The sequence below is a fragment of the Chelonoidis abingdonii genome, chromosome 11 (assembly GCF_003597395.2).
Source record: "Chelonoidis abingdonii isolate Lonesome George chromosome 11, CheloAbing_2.0, whole genome shotgun sequence".
Taxonomy (NCBI): Eukaryota; Metazoa; Chordata; order Testudines; family Testudinidae; genus Chelonoidis; species Chelonoidis abingdonii.
This window is the reverse complement of record NC_133779.1, coordinates 42,094,453-42,113,834: the sequence shown is the minus strand read 5'-3', so window position 1 is coordinate 42,113,834 and position 19,382 is coordinate 42,094,453. Positions and strand designations below refer to the sequence as shown.

The 19,382-nt window shown below is 58.1% G+C and overlaps 1 protein-coding gene across 1 annotated transcript; it reads left to right on the top strand.

Moving 5' to 3' along the window:
- Positions 1-14,210: 14,210 nt before the first annotated feature.
- Positions 14,211-19,101, top strand: GDF15 (growth differentiation factor 15). Its single transcript, XM_032782773.2, has 2 exons — positions 14,211-14,517; positions 17,798-19,101. The coding sequence occupies exons 1-2, from the start codon at positions 14,211-14,213 to the stop codon at positions 18,574-18,576; spliced, it is 1,086 nt and encodes a 361-aa protein (XP_032638664.1). The 3' UTR covers positions 18,577-19,101.
- Positions 19,102-19,382: the final 281 nt, after the last annotated feature.

Sequence of the window (19,382 nt, the reverse complement as noted above, 5' to 3'; positions counted from 1 at the left end):
AGTTCTTAAGTATCTCAGTGGTGGGATAAGGGTGTGTGATTGCTACAGAGGAAGGGGCCAGTGCCCCTAACTGCCGGGCACTCTGCCTCCTAGCAACTGATGGCCTGGGCCCCTCCTCTGCAAAGGTGCCAGCTGAAAGTGTTGGAGCCAAAGGGATCAGGTGACCTCCTGGCCCGAAGAGGAGGAGAGCGTCCTGCATCCAGGGACCCTGCCTACTACGACTGGCAAAATCCCTTGTCTCTCTCACCCAGGGTCGAGCGGCGAGAGCTCGCTCCACCCCTGAGACTGCTCACCATGCCGTCCTCAGGGGGACCCTGTTACTTCTCACAGTCCTTTCGCGGCCACATTCCAAGTTATATCTGCACCTCTCCTGAAACCCGTGCCTCTTTCAGCTCACATGCCTGGTCCTCATTATCCACTCCTTGTTTACTGCTCCTATTTCTATTCACAGTCACTTCTGGCAGGAAGCGCCAATTCACGGGGTGCAGTATATCCCACCGCTGGCAACGCCAGTTACATTCGAGTCCCCGGTCGATGCTCTGGAACTGCTCCCACAAAGCCAGGCAGGACTTTGGGGAGCCTCTTCTCCCTCGGAGCAGACTTGTTCAGGCAAGAAGCTCACACGTCTTCACCTCCTGGGTCTCTCCTTGGAGCATTCAGCATCCGCTGCCCTCCGTGGGCTTCCCAAAGTGAGCCCACCCAGGCGGGTCCTGGGAAGCCACAGGTTCTGCACCCCACTTAGCAAGTCAGACGTGACTCTCAGCCAGCAAAACAGAGGTTTATCGATGACAGGAACAGGGTCTAAACAGAGCTTGTAGATACAGCGAACCAGACCCCTGGCTGGGTCCATTCTGGGGGCAGTGAGCCAGACCCCTAGGTCTGCACTTCACTCCTTGTCCCCAGGCAGCTACCGACATCCCCTCCTCCAGCCCCTCCTCCTGCTCAGCCCTTTCCCAGTCTGCAGCTCGACCCTGGCAAAGAGGTGGTGATCACGAGAAGGGCTGGCACACCAGGGGTTCTTCCTGGAAACCATCGGGGGGGAGCCAAAGAGCACATCAGGCCTGTGAGTCCAGAGCCACTTGGGAACGGTGAAGTGATGGCCTATCACAGCTCCTTAAGAAGGACATTGTGATCCTGTGCACAAAGAGAGAGTTTACGCATGGGGAAGTTCAACCAAGGCACAGTTAATCGTCCGCAGTTGGAGAGGAGGCACCGCTCTGAGGAGCAGATTCCTGACCCACAGATGGGAGCTACACGAGGATCTGGGAGCAGCTGGAGCCAGCCAGGCACTCCTGAGAGTCTGGTCCCCCACCAGACAAGGATCTTCACGATTGGGTTCCCCATCAGGGGATCGGAGATGGATGGGATTGGAGCAGAGCTGAGAGAGCGAGAGGACCATGAGAGAGAGCAAGAGGCTGTGGAAAAGCTGCAGGAGAAGCAGCAGCAGCACGGACTGGTGATGGTGGAGTGGAGAGACATAGGGGGCTGCCCAGGGGTCAGTGGGGAAACACGCCTGCAGGGGCGAGGCCCTGGGACAGAGGAACTGTGGTGGTGCAAGCCGCAGATGCTGAGGGACTGTGGGACCTGGGTGAAGGTCCCTGGGGTGAAGCCCCTCGCCCTGCCTATGGCCGGATCCCTGTGCAGACGCAGGAGGGGTCGGACTGGCTGGTCATTGGGGTTCTCCAGGATATCGGCTGGGAGGCCCTGTTGGGGGGGGGGTGAACTGTCTCCCCTTGGGACAGGATCCCGGCCCTGCTCCTGTAACTGCCGAGGTTTGAATTTAAATCCAGGGAACCAATTGGCTGGGATGGAAATGGTCAGTGAAAATGCAAATGACCTGGCTGGCAGGGGGAGGGGCTTGCTGGACTCAGGATACCATGCCTACCTGTAACCAGCCCCCCTGGGACTGAGGGGGAGGGAGAGATGCTCCCCGCCCCCTGCACACCGGAGAGGGGGCTCACGCTGGCTCTGATGCTGAGACCAGAGCAAGAGAGCTCGCTGCCTGCCTCCCCACTGGGACAGCCAGGGCAGCGCTGAGGCACAGGGGGAGCTGAGACCCCAGCTGAGTGGGGGGACACCCAGGCAAGGCAGGTCAGCTGCCAACGCAGGTTTGCCTGGTCCAAGACGTGCTGCTGGGAAATGATTATACAGCAGGGAGGGAGCTACCAAGGGACAAGGCTCAGGGAGGCTGTGACCCCAGGCCCAGCCAGTGAGAGGGATGCAGGTCCCACTATCCCTGCCCCAGCAGCTGAATCCCAGACCGAGCTGCAGAGGAGATCCCTCCTTGAGAAGCTGAGGGAACTTGCTGGCCACAGCGCTGCAACCCCCTTGGGGAAGGCTGCAGGGACAGAGTCCTGCGGGAGAAGGGATTCCTGTCCCGGGAATGGGCTCTCCCAAGGGGAAGTAGAACTGAGGGGAATCAGGAGGCAGCTGGTGGTGCCCCAGGAATCCACAGGGTTCTTCCCTCTCAAGCTGCTGGATGGGAGGAGAGTGAGGGGACCCCTGTGACCGAAAGGGGAGGATTGGGAGGAGAAAGGGAAAAGACCCCTGGTGGATCTCTTCCCTGAGGTGGGAGCCAATCTCCCCATCAGGTGTTCCCCATTCAGAGTCACTGGGAAAGCAACCAGATCCTGGAGAGAGAGGTCAAGGACATGCTGGCTTTAGATGGATCCAGCCGTTTTACAGCCCATGGGCCTCAATCCATGGGGCTGATCCCCAAGGGAGACAGGATGGTCTGGTTTTTATGGGGGCTATCAGAAAGCTTAAAAGCCATCACAGTGTCCGATTGCCGACCCCATGCCTAGGCTGGGGAGATTCTAGACACAGCAGAGGGGGATGGAGAACTTGGCCCTGGCAGACCACTGATAACTTGTGCATCTTTAGCCAGACCTGGGAGGAACAGGTGTCCCAGGTGAAGAGGGGGGCTGGGCTGCCTCAAGGAGGTGGGACTGAGGTGAAAAGTTGGAAAGTAGCGGGAGCTGCCGGCCGGACCTCGCCTCTGCAGGAGGTGCGGCTGGTGTCAGCATGAGCATGCAGTGCGAAGGAAGACCTGTTTCTGTGAATCTGCCCCACATTCTACCACGGCTCAGGCCTGAGCCTTTGCCAAGAACAGCCGCAGAGGCAGAGACCCCCTCCCCACCAGGAGTCCAGCGTTAAGGGAAGGGACGTCGCTCTTGGTCGTGGGTTCAAGGGCTGCTGACCACCAGAGCCCTGCGAGAAGAGGGCCCCCACGGACTCCTGTGTGCCTCCCTCCAGGCACCTGGAAAACAGGATTAGGCAAAGTCTCATTGTCCTTTTCTGAAGTCAGAGGGCCGGGGCCCCACAGCTCCCGCTCCCAGTCTCTAGGCCACCGGCACTGGGCCGCTACTGCCCACGAGGAGCAAAGCACTCCCCTTGGGGAAGGCCGCTCACCAGCCTTCTCTATGGGCAGCGCCCCAGCCCCCACGCAGGTGCCTGCGTGAGACACACAATGGAAGACAATCCTGCCCCACAGAGAGCAGCCTGATCAGAGGAATCCGCTTGCCACGATTGCATGGGTGCAGTGACCAGCACAAATCGTGCTCACGTTCCTACAACGTTTCCTTAAGCCATAAATAAATAAATCTAGATCCGGTGTCCTGGCCCCCGCCCTGCCGCCGGCCGCCAAGCAGCATTGAGTGGCCAGTGCTGCAGCTGGTGTGTGCCCGCACAGCCTTCACGGGCTTCATGTCTTCCCACGTGGGGTTGTTCCACCGGCCACTGGCCACACGCGGTGAGTCAGTGTCAGAGCTCTTAGGGCCTCACCTCCTTGGCCTCCACACTGGCCATCCACACCAAGACCCACTGCCCAGCTTGCTAGACCCGATGGCCACCTGGGAACAATGCAGCCTCTCCTAGCTCCGGGGCCACAGGCGAGGTTTCTTGCATTCCCAGGCCGGGGCAGCAGTTCAGAGGCTCATTGGAGTGGAGTCAGGGTCTGGGTTCTAGGTGGGGCAGCCACCTCTGAAAGTTTCTCCTCAGCTGTCATGAAAGTGAAACCGGAGGCACAGCCCAGACGCCCGCAGATGCGCTCACTCTCAGAGAGCCAGGAGTGTTACAGTGACTGCCAGGGTCAGTCAGGAACCCCCTGCCAATACGGAGGGAGTTGGAGTTGCACTTTCAGCTGCGTTGGAAACCTCAGCAAAGGAGCTTACCCAACCTCCTCGGTCTGTGCCATTTGTCCCACTGCTCCAACAAGCCGGACATTTTCCCTCTCGGTTTGATTTCACTTACGCTTTGGAGTCAGGAGGCTGAAGCGTCTGGCGGGGCTGAACCTGACTTTTCTGGCCTGCTCCAGTTTCCCCTCAGTGGTAGTTTCTCTCTGTAGAGCTTGGCGTGCTCTTCTCATCCCGTCTTTGGTCCAGCCTCTGCCGGAGCACGGGGGGGTCCTGCAGCCCAGCCGGTCCAGGATCCCCTCCTTGTGTTATTCCGCGGATTGTTTCGAGCTGACGCCTTCCCGCCATCCGTGCGGCCGCATTCACGCTGGAGAGGAGCAGCAGCAGCGCAGGTGGCGGCTACCTGAGTGCTGCCCTAGCTCTGCATTGTGCAAACAGGCCAGGCAGTGGAGCGGACACCGGGGTTGCCGCAATTTCTGTCATATTTATAGCGCACTCTGGACATGCAGCTTTCATCAACGTCTGTGAGGGAAATGAAGGGAATGACCAGACCTGGCTTAACTGAGTGGACCTTGCCGCTTCCACTCCCTCCATCCCCTCCACTCACTTGCTGCCTTACGTCACTGTGTGAAGCATTAACGATACAGCAGAATCTTCTCCTTCCCCTGGCCTGGGAAGATCAGTCCTGGTGGAAGAGCCGCCCTCCCAGCCAGGGCACTTGCTGATTTTGGGTGAGGCTTGGACAGCGCTGAGGGCCTGTTGATTTGTGGTGTGTTTTGCAGCTTGGAGACGGCAGGAATGATTAACAACCAAGAGAAGGCTTCTTCCAGTGGTCGGCTCTTTGCGACTAAGCATTGCCTTCCATGTCCCTTGAGTGTGTCACGCCGCGGAGTCCTCGCGGGGACCATCGTGGTACAGAAGGGTTGAGGCAGGGGGCAGCAAGCAAGCGGGAGAGCAGTTGAGAAAATTAACCCAACCCGAGTCTGCTGGAAGTGCTCAGCAAGGCAGCACCTTCCAAGGCTGGCATCCTTGTTACACCGACTGCTGCCCATTTCGCTGCATTTCTGACCTACGGTGCTGTTAACTGCAGTGCTGCGCTCGAAGGCTTGGAAGCAGATGTTGCAATTTCCTGCAATGCCCTCGTGAGACCCTTATTGATTGAGTTATTTGTTCCTTGAAGGTCCATTCGTGCAGAAATGCAGCGGTGTGTCTTCCTGTGGGATTGGGCTGGGTAACTCTCTTAGGGACAACCGCCATCTGGGGCCGGCGCAGCTCAAGGAGCCCACTGCGCCAAGTCGCACAGGGAAAGAAGGAGGTTTGCAGACAGTAATGCATAAGTGGATTTCCTAAGAACTACCCAGCAGTGAGGTTATCCAAATTCCCCACACTCCCGCTTGTAAAACCCCAGGCTTCGGACACTACCCTGAGGCACTGTGATTGGCTGCTGATTACTGTTCCCGCGACGATCAAAGGTCGCGGCTCTATAAACGGGCTGAGCTGCCACCAAGGTCTGGGTCTAGCTGAGAGCTATGAACTTGGGCTACAAGAAGCCCTGGTATGGACTTTCAGAACTGACGCGCCCAGGAGCGAGGCTGGCGCTGGGAAAGCCTTTAGCGAGTCTGGCCCTTGTGCTGGCTCCTAGAGGTTCTCTCTGTAACACTCCCTGCTCAGAGCCGTTGCGGGCGCATGTCCTGCGTGCTCAGCGCGGAAGGAAGCACAGCCTGGCTGACGAGGGAGCACAGCGTACGTTGAGGGAAGAGACACGAGGCCGGGAGCGGAGATTTGGCTTGCGTTCCCTGATTTAGACATGCAGGACACCAAGACCCACACTGACATTGGCTGCCCAACTGAGTGTCACGGAGTCAACCAGGCGATGCTCTGGAACTGCTCCCCACAAACAGCGCAGGACTTTGGGGAAGCCTCCTCTCCCTGAGCAGACTGTTCAGGGGCAAGAAGCCCACACACGCTCACCCTCCTGGTGTCTTCCTTGGGCAGTTCAGCAATCCTCGCCCTCTGCGCTTCCCACAGCGAGCCCACCCAGGCGCGGGTCCTGGGGAAGCACAGGGTTCTGCCCCCCACTTTGCAGTCAGACGTGACTCTTCAGCCAGCCAAGTAACACAGAGGCTTAGTATCGATGACAGGAACAGGAGTCTAAAACAGAGCTTGTAGAATACGCCGAACCGACCCTCGGCTGGTCCATTCTGGGGGCAGTGAGTCAGAACCGCCCGTGCTGCACTTCACTCCTCGTCCCCAGGCAAGCCTCCGACTAACCCCCTCATGCCCCTCCCCTCTGCTAGCTCCTTTCCCAGCCAGGCAGCTCACCTGATTCCTTTGTCTCCAACACCTATTCACTGGCTTCTGCAGGGGGGGCCAGGCCATCAGTGGCTAGAGGGACAGAACGTCAGGTACCTCAACCCTTTGCTCTGCGAGCAATCACACACCCTTATTTCCACCACCTAATATAAGAACTGCATAGGGACATCTGAAGGAACCAACACAGTATCAGAGAAAACATTAAGAACATCCCTAGTTCATCCCGCTGGTGCTACCAAGTGCAGGGGTGCTACGCTTAAAATCATCCCCCGGGTCTCAGGTGGCTGCCAGAAACGGAGGTGCCCAAATGGCACCAGTCACTCTTGAAAATCTTGGCCGATGAATTCTGGTCTGCTGTAAGCAGACCTGCCCGGGACAGCTGGCGCCTAGCCACGCTCCGACCGGCCGTAGCCAAGTGGTTTGGCTGAATTGTGGGGCAGACTCTGCCTTGGGCATTGTGGCTTTCCAGCCCTGCGGAGCTAACCCAAGGGCTGAAGCTGGTTTCTCAACAGTGATCTCTCTCCCTCCTAGTGCTTGTTTCCCTCCCTTTCCCTTGCTCCCTCTGCCTTTTCTACATCCGCAACACAGCCCGTAAATTTTCGACTGGGCCTTCCTTTATACTGACCAGCCTGCAAAGCTCGTTCGTTGGGCATCCTAGACTGCAGCCTGCCACATGAGAGTGAAGCCAGCTGGGCAGCGTGGGAGTCTACTGGGCTCCGGTCGCATGCGTTGCAGTGACGCCAGGCGCGAGCGGGGTTTGCACTGAACCAGAAGAACGAAGAATTGTCCCGACGGGTCTTGGAGCCAGCCTCCTGGACCAGCACAGCGTGCAGGGAAAGGCAGCCTCTAGATGACCATGAAGGACACCTTCTAGCTTCACTTTTGAGGGCCCAGCGTTGCAGGATTGAAGCTAAAAGAGGATGAGGCAATGACACCCTCCTTGCTTTAGGCAGCTGAGGCAGGAGTGGTTGGCCAGAGTTCTTGCTCATTATCTATTTCAAAGCTGGGCTGGAGAGAGAAGAGGAAGTGAACGTGGCTCCTCGCCCTCAAGCATGCACGACGCAGTCGTTCTCTCTCATGTGGAGGGACACGACATCTCACAGGTGGCAGCCTCCTCGGCCAACGAATCTCCCCCCCAAGCCCCATTTCAGCTGGAGGAAGGCACAGATCTGGTGGGTCGACCAGAAGGGACCATTGTAAAGCAGCCAAGGACAAGGTGGCTCGAGCTTCACATTAACATCTGCCGTGGGGCGGATTCTGTTTTCTGTGCTGCTCTGGCTGAGCACATCAGGACAGGACACGCCCTCTGACACTATTAGGGAACCTTGAGACTCTGGTGCTCCTGGCTTCTATCACTGCCCTCCGCCTCACTGAATATTGGTGCTGCCAGAAAAGGTGCGGGGGAGGAATACTTGCTGTTCTCAGGGGACGAGGGAATCGCAGCAATTCAGCAACTCTGCTGAAAGCAAAAGGATTGTCACAAAGTACGGCCCACACCAGCTGCCATGCGCCGAGATGAGCCGGACAATGTCCCTTAACAATGATAGCTAACTGAACTGGACAAAACATGAGCCCACCCAGCTCCCACCACTTGCGACACAGTGCCGATGCTGGCATGGACTGAGGATCTGCTCCCTTGGCAGTGCACAGCGCTACCTGCATCAACCAGGGGCCAGCTGGCGCTTGCAACGCAGCAGGAGAGGTCAGGAACAGGGGGAATCTCTCAGTTCAGCTACACATGGGACAGTACACCCTAAAGGCAGACACTTGATCTGAGGCAGATCTTGACAGGCGTGGATGGGTGTTCACAGAGTCCCCGGTCGATGCTCTGGAAAAATGCTCCCACAAAGCCAGGCAGGACTTTGGGGAGCCTTTCTCCGCTCGGGCAGACTTGTTCAGGCAAGAAGCTCAACGTCTTCCACCTCCTGGCCTGCTGGTCTCTCCTTGGAGCATTCAGCATCCGCTGCCCTCCGTGGGGCTTCCCACAGTGCGCCACCCAGGCGGGTCCTGGGGAAGCCACAGGTTCTGCACCCCACTTAGCAAGTCAGACGCTGACTCTCAGCCAGCAAAACAGAGGTTTATCGATGACAGGAACAGGGTCTAAACAGAGCTTGTAGATACAGCGAACCAGACCCCTCGGCTGGGTCCATTCTGGGGGCAGTGAGCCAGACCCCTAGGTCTGCACTTCACTCCTTGTCCCCAGGCAGCTACGACACCCTCCCTCCAGCCCCTCCTCTCTGCCTCAGCTCCTTTTCCGGGCCAGGAGGTCACCTGATCCCTTTGTCTCCAACACTTTCAGCTGGCACCCTTTGCAGAGGAGGGGCCAGGCCATCATTGCTAGGAGGCAGAGTGCCCGGCAGTTAGGGGCATGGCCCCTTCCTCTGTAGCAATCACACACCCTTATCCCACCACTGAGATACTTAAGAACTGCCTAGGGACACTGAGGCACCCAACACAGTATTCAGAGCAAACATTAGGACACAGTTCCAGTTCGTCACATCTCTCCCCCTTCGAGACCGAACTGAGCCAGGTCACTCCAGCCATTTGACCTGGGGGAAGCTTCGAACCCACCAACGTTTCCCAGGGATGCCCAGCATCTCTCCCATTCCTTGGGTGAGTTACACCAGGCCCTCCCAGTTTTTGTGCCCTCTCTTGGCTTGAGTGTGCTTGATGGCACTTGCAGGCCGCGTGTGGGAAGGTTTATGCGGCCTTTACCCCTTTTGCCACCCAATACTCGGCTTTAAACTGGGACAGGGTCTTCTCCCAGCACTCTGGGCTGCGGATTCGGGCTCTCTTGGTTAAGAGCCCATCTGGCCTTGGCCGCTCTGTGGCTTGGGCAGCCACTCCCACCTTTGTGGCCCAGATACACATCTTGTCCTCCCCAATCTTATAGTTTTTCCAGCTTTTCCGTCAGTCCCACCTCCTTGAGGCAGCCCAGCCCCCTCTTCACCGGGACACCTGTTCCTCCAGGTCTGGCTAAAGATGCACAAGTTATTCAGTGTCTGCCAGGCCAAGTTCTCCATCCCCTCTGCTGGTCTAGAATCTCCCCAGCCTAGGCATGGTCGCATCGGACGCTGTGATGGCTTTAAGCTTCTGACAGCCCCCATAAAACCAGACCATCCTGCCTCCTTGAGGGATCAGCCCCACGGATGAGGCCCATGGGCTGTTTAAAACGGCCTGGATCCATCTAAAGCCGGCATATCCTTGACCTCTCTCTCCAGGATCTGTGTTGCTTTCCCAGTGACTCTGAATGGGAACACGATGGGGAGATTGGCTCCCACCTGCAGGGAGAGATCCACCAGGGGGTCTTTTTCCTTCTCCTTCCAATCCTCCCTTTCGCGTCCAGGGGTCCCTCACTCTCTCCCATCCAGCAGCTTGAGAGGGAGAACCTGTGGATTCCTGGGGCACCGCCAGCTGCCTCCTGTTTCCCCTTCAGTTCTACTTCCCCTTGGGGGATCCATTCCTGGGACAGGAATCCCTTCCCCCACAGACTTTGTCCCTGCAGCTTCCCCAAGGGGGTTTGCAGGCTGTGACCCAGGCCATAGGCAGGCGAGGGGCTTCACCCCAGGGACCTTCACCCAGGTCCACAGTCCCTCAGCATCTGCGGCTGCACCACCACAGTTCCCTCTGTCCCAGGGCCTCGCCCTGCAGGCGTGTTTCCCCACTGACCCCTGGCAGCCCCCTAGGTCTCTCCACTCCACCATCACCAGTCCGTGCTGCTGCTGCTTCTTCTGCAGCTTTTCCACAGCCTCTTGCCTCTCTCTTCACGTCCTCTCGCTCTCTCAGGCTCTGCATCCATCCGTCCCATCATCTCCGATCCCCTTGATGGGCGACCCCATCGTGAAGATCTCTTGTCTGGATCTCTCCTTGAGGTGAAGACGTGTGAGCTTCTTGCCCTGAACAAGTCTGCTCCGAGGGAGAAGAGGCTCCCCAAAGTCCTGCCTGGCTTTGTGGGGAGCAGTTCCAGAGCATCGCCCGGGGACTCTGTGACACCAACCTGTCAAGATTTCTGCTCAGATCAGTGTCTGCCTTTTAGGGTGGTTCTGTCCCATGTGTGAGCTGAACTGAGAGATTCCCCCTGTTCACTGACCTCTCCTGCTGCTTGCAAGCGCCCAAGCTGGGCCCCTGGTTGATGCAGGTACGCTGTGCACTGCCAGAGGGAGCAGATCCTCCGAGTCCCATGCCAGCTATCGGCACTGGTCCAAGTGGTGGGGAGCTGGGCTGGGCTCATGTTTTGTCCAGTTCAGTGTGATCTCTGTGTAGGGAATTGTCCGGCTCCATCTCGGCGCATGGTAGCTGGTGTGGGCCGTGACTTCTGTGACAATCCTTTTGCCTTTCAGCAGAGTCTGCTTGAATTGCTGCAGATTCCCCTCGTCCCCTGAGAACAGGCAAGTATCCTCCCCCCGCACCTTCCTGGCATGCCACAATTATTCAGTGAGGCGGAAGGGCCAGGATAGAAGCCAGGAGGCACCAGAGATCATCAGGCTTCTCCTATAGTGTCAGAGGCGAGGTCCTGTCCTGAATGTGCTCCAGCCAGGAAGCAGCACAGAACAGCAGAATCCGCCCCACGGCAGATGTTAAATGTGAAGCTCCGAGCACCTTGTCCTCTGGCTGCTACAATGGTCCCTTCTGGTCGTAACCCCCCAGATCTGTGCCTTCCTCCAGCTGAAATGGGGCTTGGGGGGGGGAGATTGTGGCCGAGGGAGGCTGCCACCTGTGAGATGTCTGTGGTTCCCTCCACTGAAGAGAACCTTGCGTCGTGCATGCTTGAGGGGCGAGGAGCCACGTCACCTCCTCCTTCCTCTCCCAGCCCAGCTGTGAAACTAGATAATGGAGCAAGACTCTGGCCAGGCACCAGCTCCCTTGGCTCCAGCTGCCTAAGCAAAGGGAGGGGTGTCATTGCCCATCATCTCTTTAGCTTCAATTCCTGCAACGCTGGAGCCCTCAAAGTGGAAGCTAGAAGTGTCCTTCATGGGCACTAGAGGGTGCCCTTCCTCTGCACGCTGTGCTGGTCCAGGGAGGCTGGGCTCACAGACCCGTCGGGACAATTCTTCTTTCTTTGGGTTCAAGTGCAACCCTGCGCCCTGGCTCACTGCAACGCATGCGCCCGGAGCCCACGTAGACTCCCACGCTGCCCCCAGGCTGGCTTCACTTCTCATGTGGTGCTCACCAGGGGCTGCAGGTGGCTTTAGGAAATGGCCCCAAATTCAAGAATTTGACAGGAGGCCTCTTGCATCTTTGCCAGCTGATGTCAGGTCCAGGCGTGAGCAGCTGGAAAGGGAGGCAGGACAAGCACTGGAGGGGAGGATCACTGTGAAGAACCAGCTTCAGCCCTGGTGTTAGCTCCCAGGGGCTGGTAGCCACATGCCCAAGGACAGAGTCTGCCCCACATTCAGCCAAACCACTCTGGCTCTAGGCCAGGGTCGGAGCGTGGCAGGCGCAGCTGTCCCTGGGCAGGTCTGGCTTACAGCAGAACCAGGAATTCATCGGCCAAGATTTTCAAGAGTGACTGGTGCCATTGGGCACCTCGATTTCTGGCAGCCCAGCCTGAGACTCCCCGGGGGGATCTGATTTCCAGAGCGCGCTGAGCCACCCGCCCTTGCACCTCTTTAAAGCAGCTCAGCGTGATGAACTAGGGATGTTCTTAATGTTTTCTCTGAATACTGTGTTGGTGCCTCAGTGTCCCCTATGCAGTTCTTAATATCTAGGTGGTGGAATAAGGGTGTGTGATTGCTGCAGAGCAAAGGGTTAGTGCACCTGACGTTCTGTCTCCTAGCAACTGATGGCCTGGGCCCCTCCCCTGCAAAGGTGCCAACTGAAGGTGTTGGAGACAAAGGGATCAGGTGACTTCCTGGCCTGGGAAAGGAGCTGAGCAGAGAGGAGGGGCTGGAGGGGGGTTAGTCTGGAGCTTGCTGGGGACGAGGAGTGAAGTGCAGACGGGGCGGGTCTGACTCACTGCCCCCCAGAATGGACCCAGCCGAGGGGTCCGGTTCGCTGTATCTACAAGCTCTGTTTTAGACCCTGTTCCTGTCATCGAATAAGCCTCTGTGTTACTGGCTGGCTGAGAGTCACGTCTGACTGCAAAGTGGGGGTGCAGAACCCTGTGGCTTCCCCAGGACCCCGCCTGGGTGGGCTCGCTGTGGGAAGCGCACGGAGGGGCAGAGGATGCTGAATGCTCCAAGGAAAGACCCAGGAGGTGAAGCTGTGTGAGCTTCTTGCCCTGAACAAGTCTGCTCCAAGGGAGAGGAGGCTCCCCAAAGTCCTGCCTGGCTTTGTGGGGAGCAGTTCCAGAGCATCGCCTGGTGACTCCGTGACACTCAGTTTGGGCACCAAGTGTCCAGTGTGGGTCTGTGTCCTGCTGTCCTAGCATCAGGGAACTGCAGCCAAATTCCCCCTCCCGGCTCGTGTCTCTCCCTCACGCTTACGCTGTGACATCCCCGTCAGCCAGGCTGTGCTTCCTTCCAGCCTAGCACTCCAGGCACATGGCCCCACGGCTCTGAGCAGGAGAGTGTTACAGAGAGAACCTCTAGGAGCCAGCACAAGGGCAGACTCGCTAAAAGGCTTCCCAGCGCCAGCCTCGCTCCTGGGCAGGCGTCAGTTCTGAAAGCCATACCAGGGGCTTCCTGTAGCTCCAAGTTCATAGCTCTCAGCTTAGACCCAGACCCTGGGCTGGGCAGCTCAGCCCGTTTATAGAGCCGGAACCTTTGATCTCCGGGAACAGGTAATCAGCAGCCAATCACATGCCTCAGGGTGATGTTTCGAAAGCCTGGGGTTTTACACAGCGGGAGGTGGGGAATTTGGAATAACCTCTGCTGGGGTATTTCTTAGGAAATCCACTTATCAGTTACTGTCTCAAACCTCCCTTCTTCCCTGTGCACTGGCAGTGGGGCTCCTTGAGCTCGCCGGCCCCCATGGCGGTTGTCCCTAGAGGAGTTACCCACAGCCCCAATCCACAGGAAGACACACCCGCTGCATCTTGCACAATGGACTTCAAGGGAACAAATAAACGTCAATCAATAAGGTCTCACGAGGCCATTGCAGGAAATTGCCACATCTGCTTCCAGCCTTCGAGGCAGCACTGCAGTTACAGCACCGTAGGGTCAGAAATGCACAAATTGGCAGCAGTGTTAACAGGATGGCTCCAGCCTTGGGAAGGTGCTGCCTTGCTGAGACTTCCAGGCAGACTCCGGGTGGGTTATTTTCTCCAAACTGCTCTCCCCGGCTGCTTGCTGCCTCCCCTGCCTCAACCCTCTCTGTACCAGATGGTCCCCGCGAGGACTCCCCGGGCCCCGTGCTAACACACCAAGGGGACATGGAAGGCAAATGCTTAGTTCCAAGAGCCGACCATGGAGAAGCTTCTCTTGGTTGTTAATCATTCCTGCCGTCTCCATAGCTGCAAAACACACCACAAATCACCAGGCCTCAGCGCTGTCCAAGCTCACCCATAAAATTTCAGCCAAGTGCCCTTGGCTGGGAGGGCGGCTCTTCCACCAGGGCTGATCTTCCCCAGGCCAGGGGACAGGAGAGATTCCTGCTGTATCTGTTTACTGCTTCACACAGTGACGTAAGGCAGCAAGTGAGTGGAGGGGGAGTGGAGGGATGTGGAAGGCGGGCAAGGTTCAGCTCAGTATAAAGCCAGGTCTGGTCCATTTCATTCATTTCCCTCACAGACGTTGATGAAAGCTGCATGTCCAGAGTGCGCTATAAATATAGACAGAAATTGCGCAACCTCGGTGCCGCTTCCACTGCCTGGCCTGTTGCACAATGCAGAGCTCAGGGCAGCACTTCAGGTATGCCGCCACCTGCCTGCTGCTGCTCCTCTCCAGCGTGGAACTGCGGCCGCACGGATGGGCTGGGAACAGGCGTCAGCTCGAAACAATCCAAAGGGGCATCCTGGACCGGCTGGGGCTGCAGGAGCCCCCCGTGCTCCGGCAGAGGCTGGACCAGGACGGGATGAGAAGAGCACGCCAGCTCTACAGAGAGAAACTCAGCCAGCTGAGGGGGAACTGGAGCAGGGCAGAAAGTCAGGTGTCAGCCCCGGCCAGGACGCTTCACCTCCTGACTCCAAAGCGTAAGTGAAATCAACCGAGAGGGAAAATGTCCTGGCTGTTGGAGCAGTGGGACAATGGCACAGACCTGAGGAGGTTGGGGAAGCTCCTTTGCTGGAGGTTTCCAACGCAGCCTGGAGAAGTGCAACCCAACTCCTCCCGTATCTTGGCAGGGGGTTGGCCTGACTGACCCTGGCAGTCACTGTTAACCTCCTGGCTCTCTGAGAGCTGAGCGCATCTGCGGGCGTCTGGGCTGTGCCTCCGGTTTCACTTTCTCTCTGAGCAGCTGAGGAGAAACTTTCAGAGGTGCTGCCCTCACCTAGAAGCCCATGACCCCCTGACTCCACTCCTGAGGCCCTCTTGAAACTGCTGCCCCGGCCCTGGGAATGCAGAGAAACCTGCCTGTGGGGCCCCGGGAGCTAGGGAGAGGGCTGCATTGTTCCCAGGTGGCCAGTCTGGGGTCTAGCAAAGCTGGGCAGTGGGTTCTTGGTGTTGGACTGGCCCAGTGTGGAGCCAAGGAGGGTTGAGGCCCCTTAGAGCTCTTGACACTGACTCACCGCGTGTGGCTCAGTGCCGGTGGACCCACACGTGGGAGACAGAAGCCGTGAGTGCTGTGCCGGGCACACACCAGCTGCAGCAACTGTCCACTTCATGCTGCTTGGGCGGGCCGGGGCAGGCGGGGGCCAGGACACCGATCTATATTTATTTATTTATTGGCTTAAGGAAAACGTTGTAGGAACGTGGAGCCATCGATTTGTGCTTGTCACTGACCCATGCAATCGTGGCAGCGGATTCCTCCTGATCAGGCTGCTCTCTGTGGGGCAGGGATTGTCTTCCATTGTGTGTTCACGCAGCACCTTGCGTGGGGGCTGGGGGCTCTGCCCAAGGAGAAGGCTGGTGAGCGCCTTCCCCAGGGGGAGTGCTTTGCTCCTGCGTGGGCAGTAGCGGCCAGTGCCTGGTGGGCCTAGAGACTGGGAGGCGGGAGCTGTGGGGCCCTCGGCCCCTGCTGACCTTCAGAAAGGAACAAATGAGACTTTGCCTAATCCTTGTTTTTCCAGGTGCCTGGAGGGAGCACACAGGAGTCGTGGGGGTCCCTCTTCCTCGCAGGGCTCTGGGTGGTCAGGCAGCCCTTGAACCCAGCTGCCAGAGCGAGTCCCCTTCCCTTAGCCTGACCTCCTGGTTGGGGAGGGGGTCTCTGCCCTCTGCCGGCTTTTCTTGGCAAAGTGCTCCCAGGCCTGAGCCGTGGTAGAATGGCTGGGGCAGATTCACAGAATCAGGTCTTCCTTCGGCACTGCATGCTCCATGCTGACACCAGCCGGCTCCTGCAGAGCGAGGTCCGGCCGGCAGCTCTGGCACGGGGGCTTTGCAGCCCCTTGCTTTGCTAATTCAAACTAGCCAAACGTGGCTGGGGCCTGGCTCTCCAGTGGCCCATTAGTCTAGGCTGAAGCTGGGTATTTGGGTTCCCAAAAGCATCTGCAAGTTCAGCTGTTTCCCCAAAGATTGTCAGGACCTCTGGCCTAGAAGCAGCAAGTCTCCTGCCCTGGGCTCTGCCTGGCCTCTGGGCCCTTCTCACGGCCCTGGGAACAGACAGATGCCAGAATGGAGGCACTTCCTAGACTGCTTCGGGTTCCACTTCTGCCCCTGGCTTTGCTCTTGTGATATTTGGTTTATTTACAGCCCCAGCTCCTGGAGGCAAGTGGCTTTGTGAAAATCTCGGCTGTCATGTGTCAGCCAAAAGGGAGCTGGTGTCTAGCAGCCCAGTGGGCCCGGGACCCGAGCATGGCTGACTGCGCTGATGGAAGGGAACTGAGACCAGAGAGCAGCCCAGGGACCTTCAGCAGGAAGGAGAACAAAAAGCCTCCAGCTGCCATTATTAACCCCCTGATTTGGGCTCCGACGCCTGGGTTTTGTCTGGCCAAGGCTGATGATGCTCCCTGGCCAGGAAACGTGAGGTGGGGCAGGGGAAACTGAAGGGACCAGGGTTTGCAAACCTCTCCCTGGGCTGGGTCAGGTCGTGTGCTCCCCTCTCCCGCACTCCATCGCATGCCGGTGTGGGACAGGATTAGAGGCACCCTGGGAGGGAGGGGCTGAAAGGCCTATTCCCATGCACTGCATGGGATGGTCCTACAGTTACTGCACAGGGCGGGGTCAGGGCTCCTGGGGTGTGGTCCCTTGGCCTGATCCCTGAAGTGCTGAGCACCTCTGACTCCCATACAACAGGCCAGGGACATTGCTGGAGGCCTCCTCCCCTCACAGCAGGTGGGAAACACCCCGTTCCCCCCCGTGGTTTCTGGGCTCCCAGTGGCGCACAGGCCTCGTGTTGAGCTCTCTGGCACACGCAAGCGTCGCCCCGCACTGCCCTGGCTCTAGGATGCAGAGGCCGCTGACAGCACCCAGCAAGGGCTAAAGCAGGTCCCCCGAGCGATGGTCCAGCTGTTAGAGCAGAGCCCGGGGAGCTGGGCGTGTTCGGCCGGGGGCAGCTGCAGACCGTTAGGTGTCGCTGCAGCTCTGTTTGGCTGAGGCTGAGTTGGGGGCATGGTCAGACGGGTCCTACCTGGCCAAGCTGAACTGGCTGCGTGTTCAGAGGACACAGGCCGGTTAATGGGAGGGGGGCGGGGGGCTTATGCAGAGTTGAAGTTTGCCCAGGACCTGGGAGTTGTTATAACACTTGGGCAGAGCCATTGCTGCGGGAAGGCTTCTATCTCTTCCTTACCTAGCATGGATATTTTGTTGGGTGGGAGCGGATTTCTAACCATGTTTGCTTCATGGAGGGTGAGGCCATAACTTTTACCTGGGGCTTGTGATAACACGGGGCTAACGCACTGGACTGGCACTGGGGAGACCCAGCCCTGCTCTGCCGCAGACTGCCTGTGAGCCTTGGGGCAAGTCCTTGACTTTCTGCCTCAGTTTCCCCAGCTATGAAATGGGGATCACCGGGGAGTGCTGTGAGGACCCAGCTGGGCACCTGCCAGCCTGGGCACATGGGAGCCCCAGGCCGGGTGGCCTAGGGAAGGTCTGTGTGTGCAAAGATGGGACCTGGAGAAAGGGGCTTCCCTACAGCGAGCACATGGCAGTCGTGCCCCTGGCAGTCCTCACTCTGCATAGTGCACAGCCACGGAAGGGCTAGTACGTACACGTGTACATGTGCAGCGCACAAGGATAACACACGTGTCACATTGCACAATGCCAAGGGGAATCTGAGATCCTGGCTTGTGCCAGGGTGGGCAGTTCATAGCAGGACCAGAAAGAGGCGATGTGGAAAAGCTGCCCCTATTAACCCTTCGCTGCCTCCTCTCTCTGCAGTGGAGCGCCAGATGGAAGCCTCTGCTGGCAGCTCCTGCTACAATCTCGTGCTGTCCCGGACCAAGGCCTTCCACCAGGAGGTCAGCGTGGTGAGGGCTGAGCTGAGACTCTTCGAGAAATCTCTCAGCACTCAGGATGTCTCCAGACTCAATGCCTCCTGGCCGTCTCGAGTAGAAATCTACCAGCTGCCAGAGCCTGAGCAGCGCAACAGGCACCCCAAACTCCTACATTCCTACACCCTCGATGCCACGACCCTGAGCCTCGACTTGGGGGCCGCTGTCCGGCATTGGGCAGCGAGCACAGAGCAAAGACTCCATCTGCAGCTGGTATTCACTGCAGACGTTTCTACCTTTCTCGCCATCAACCGCACCAGCCAGGAAGCTGAGATGCTGAACCTAGAGGTGGAAACCCAGGAGCACTTGGGCTCCAGGCTGAGGAAAGTCAGGGCGCTAGAGGAGGAATGCAGAAAGAGTGATGGAAAATGTTGCCTCAAGTCCCTCAAAGTGTCTTTCCAAGACATTGGCTGGTCCGACTGGGTGATTGCCCCGAACAGCTACTACATGAAGTTCTGTGAAGGATCTTGCCCTCACAACTACAAGCCGGCCAGCATGCATGCCCAGATCAAAGCCCGAATGCACACCCTGTCCAAAGAGACGCCCGCCCCCTGCTGCGTGCCCGCGGGCTATGACCCCATGGTGCTCATGCACTACAACAGTGATGGGAGACTCGTCTCCACGCTCTTTGAGGACATGATCGTCACCAAGTGTCACTGTGCCTGAGGATGGGCGCACATGAGCCCCATTGCCAAATGCCTCTGGCCCAGCTAGTCTCATGGCAGGGCTGAGAGAGGCAGCCACTGAGTGTGCTTCTTAAAGACCTGCCATCTATGCAAACTTTCCCTGGGTGCAATGGCATGGGCGTGTTTACAGTCATACCCCTGGCACCCAAGGCCCACTGCATTGACCCAGGCCCCTCCATGCCCCTTCTGCCAGCGGCTAGTTCAGACATGAGAAAACAGGTCTGTTTGCGCCTCATCTCCCCTGCATCCTGCTCAGCTTGGAACTGGCTGAATGTGGCTTAGGGGACACCAGTGTGGCCAGAGTGCCTGCAGCCTTGCTGGGGGCAGCGCAGTCACCAAGGGCCGGACCCGTCAGTCCCAGCAGGGTCCTGTTCTGGCCGTGCCATGGTCACTTAGCCCCCTCCGCCCTATGTGCCTGAGGAGATGGGTTCTTCCCCCCCCTAGACAGATAAACCCCGGAGGCAGGTTTCCGCAGGGCTGCTCCCTGGGGGCTCGTGCCACCTAACACTCTGAGCAAAATGTGCACTTTAGTAGGGATTTATTTATACACTCCCGTTATTTATTGCTAACTTATTGGAGTTAGTGCTCCAGAAGGATCCTGGGTTTGTATATTTATCAGACATCTCTGTGATGATGGAACCAAATAAACTTCTCAATGAAAGGATAGGCCTTGGTGCGCTCCTCTGTCCGTTAGCGGCCCGGGTCCCTTCCGGTTCTGTCACTGCCAAGCAGAGCAAAACCCTGGCTGCACAGAGCACCTAGGGCAGGTCCCAGCTCCCTGTGGAC

Bases quoted from the DNA above. Each gene is read 5' to 3' on its own strand.
- GDF15 (XM_032782773.2), top strand. From the start codon at position 14,211: ATGCAGAGCTCAGGGCAGCACTTCAGGTATGCCGCCACCTGCCTGCTG. The intron at 14,518-17,797 runs GTAAGTGAAATC...CTCTCTCTGCAG, and splicing joins TCACCTCCTGACTCCAAAGC to TGGAGCGCCAGATGGAAGCC.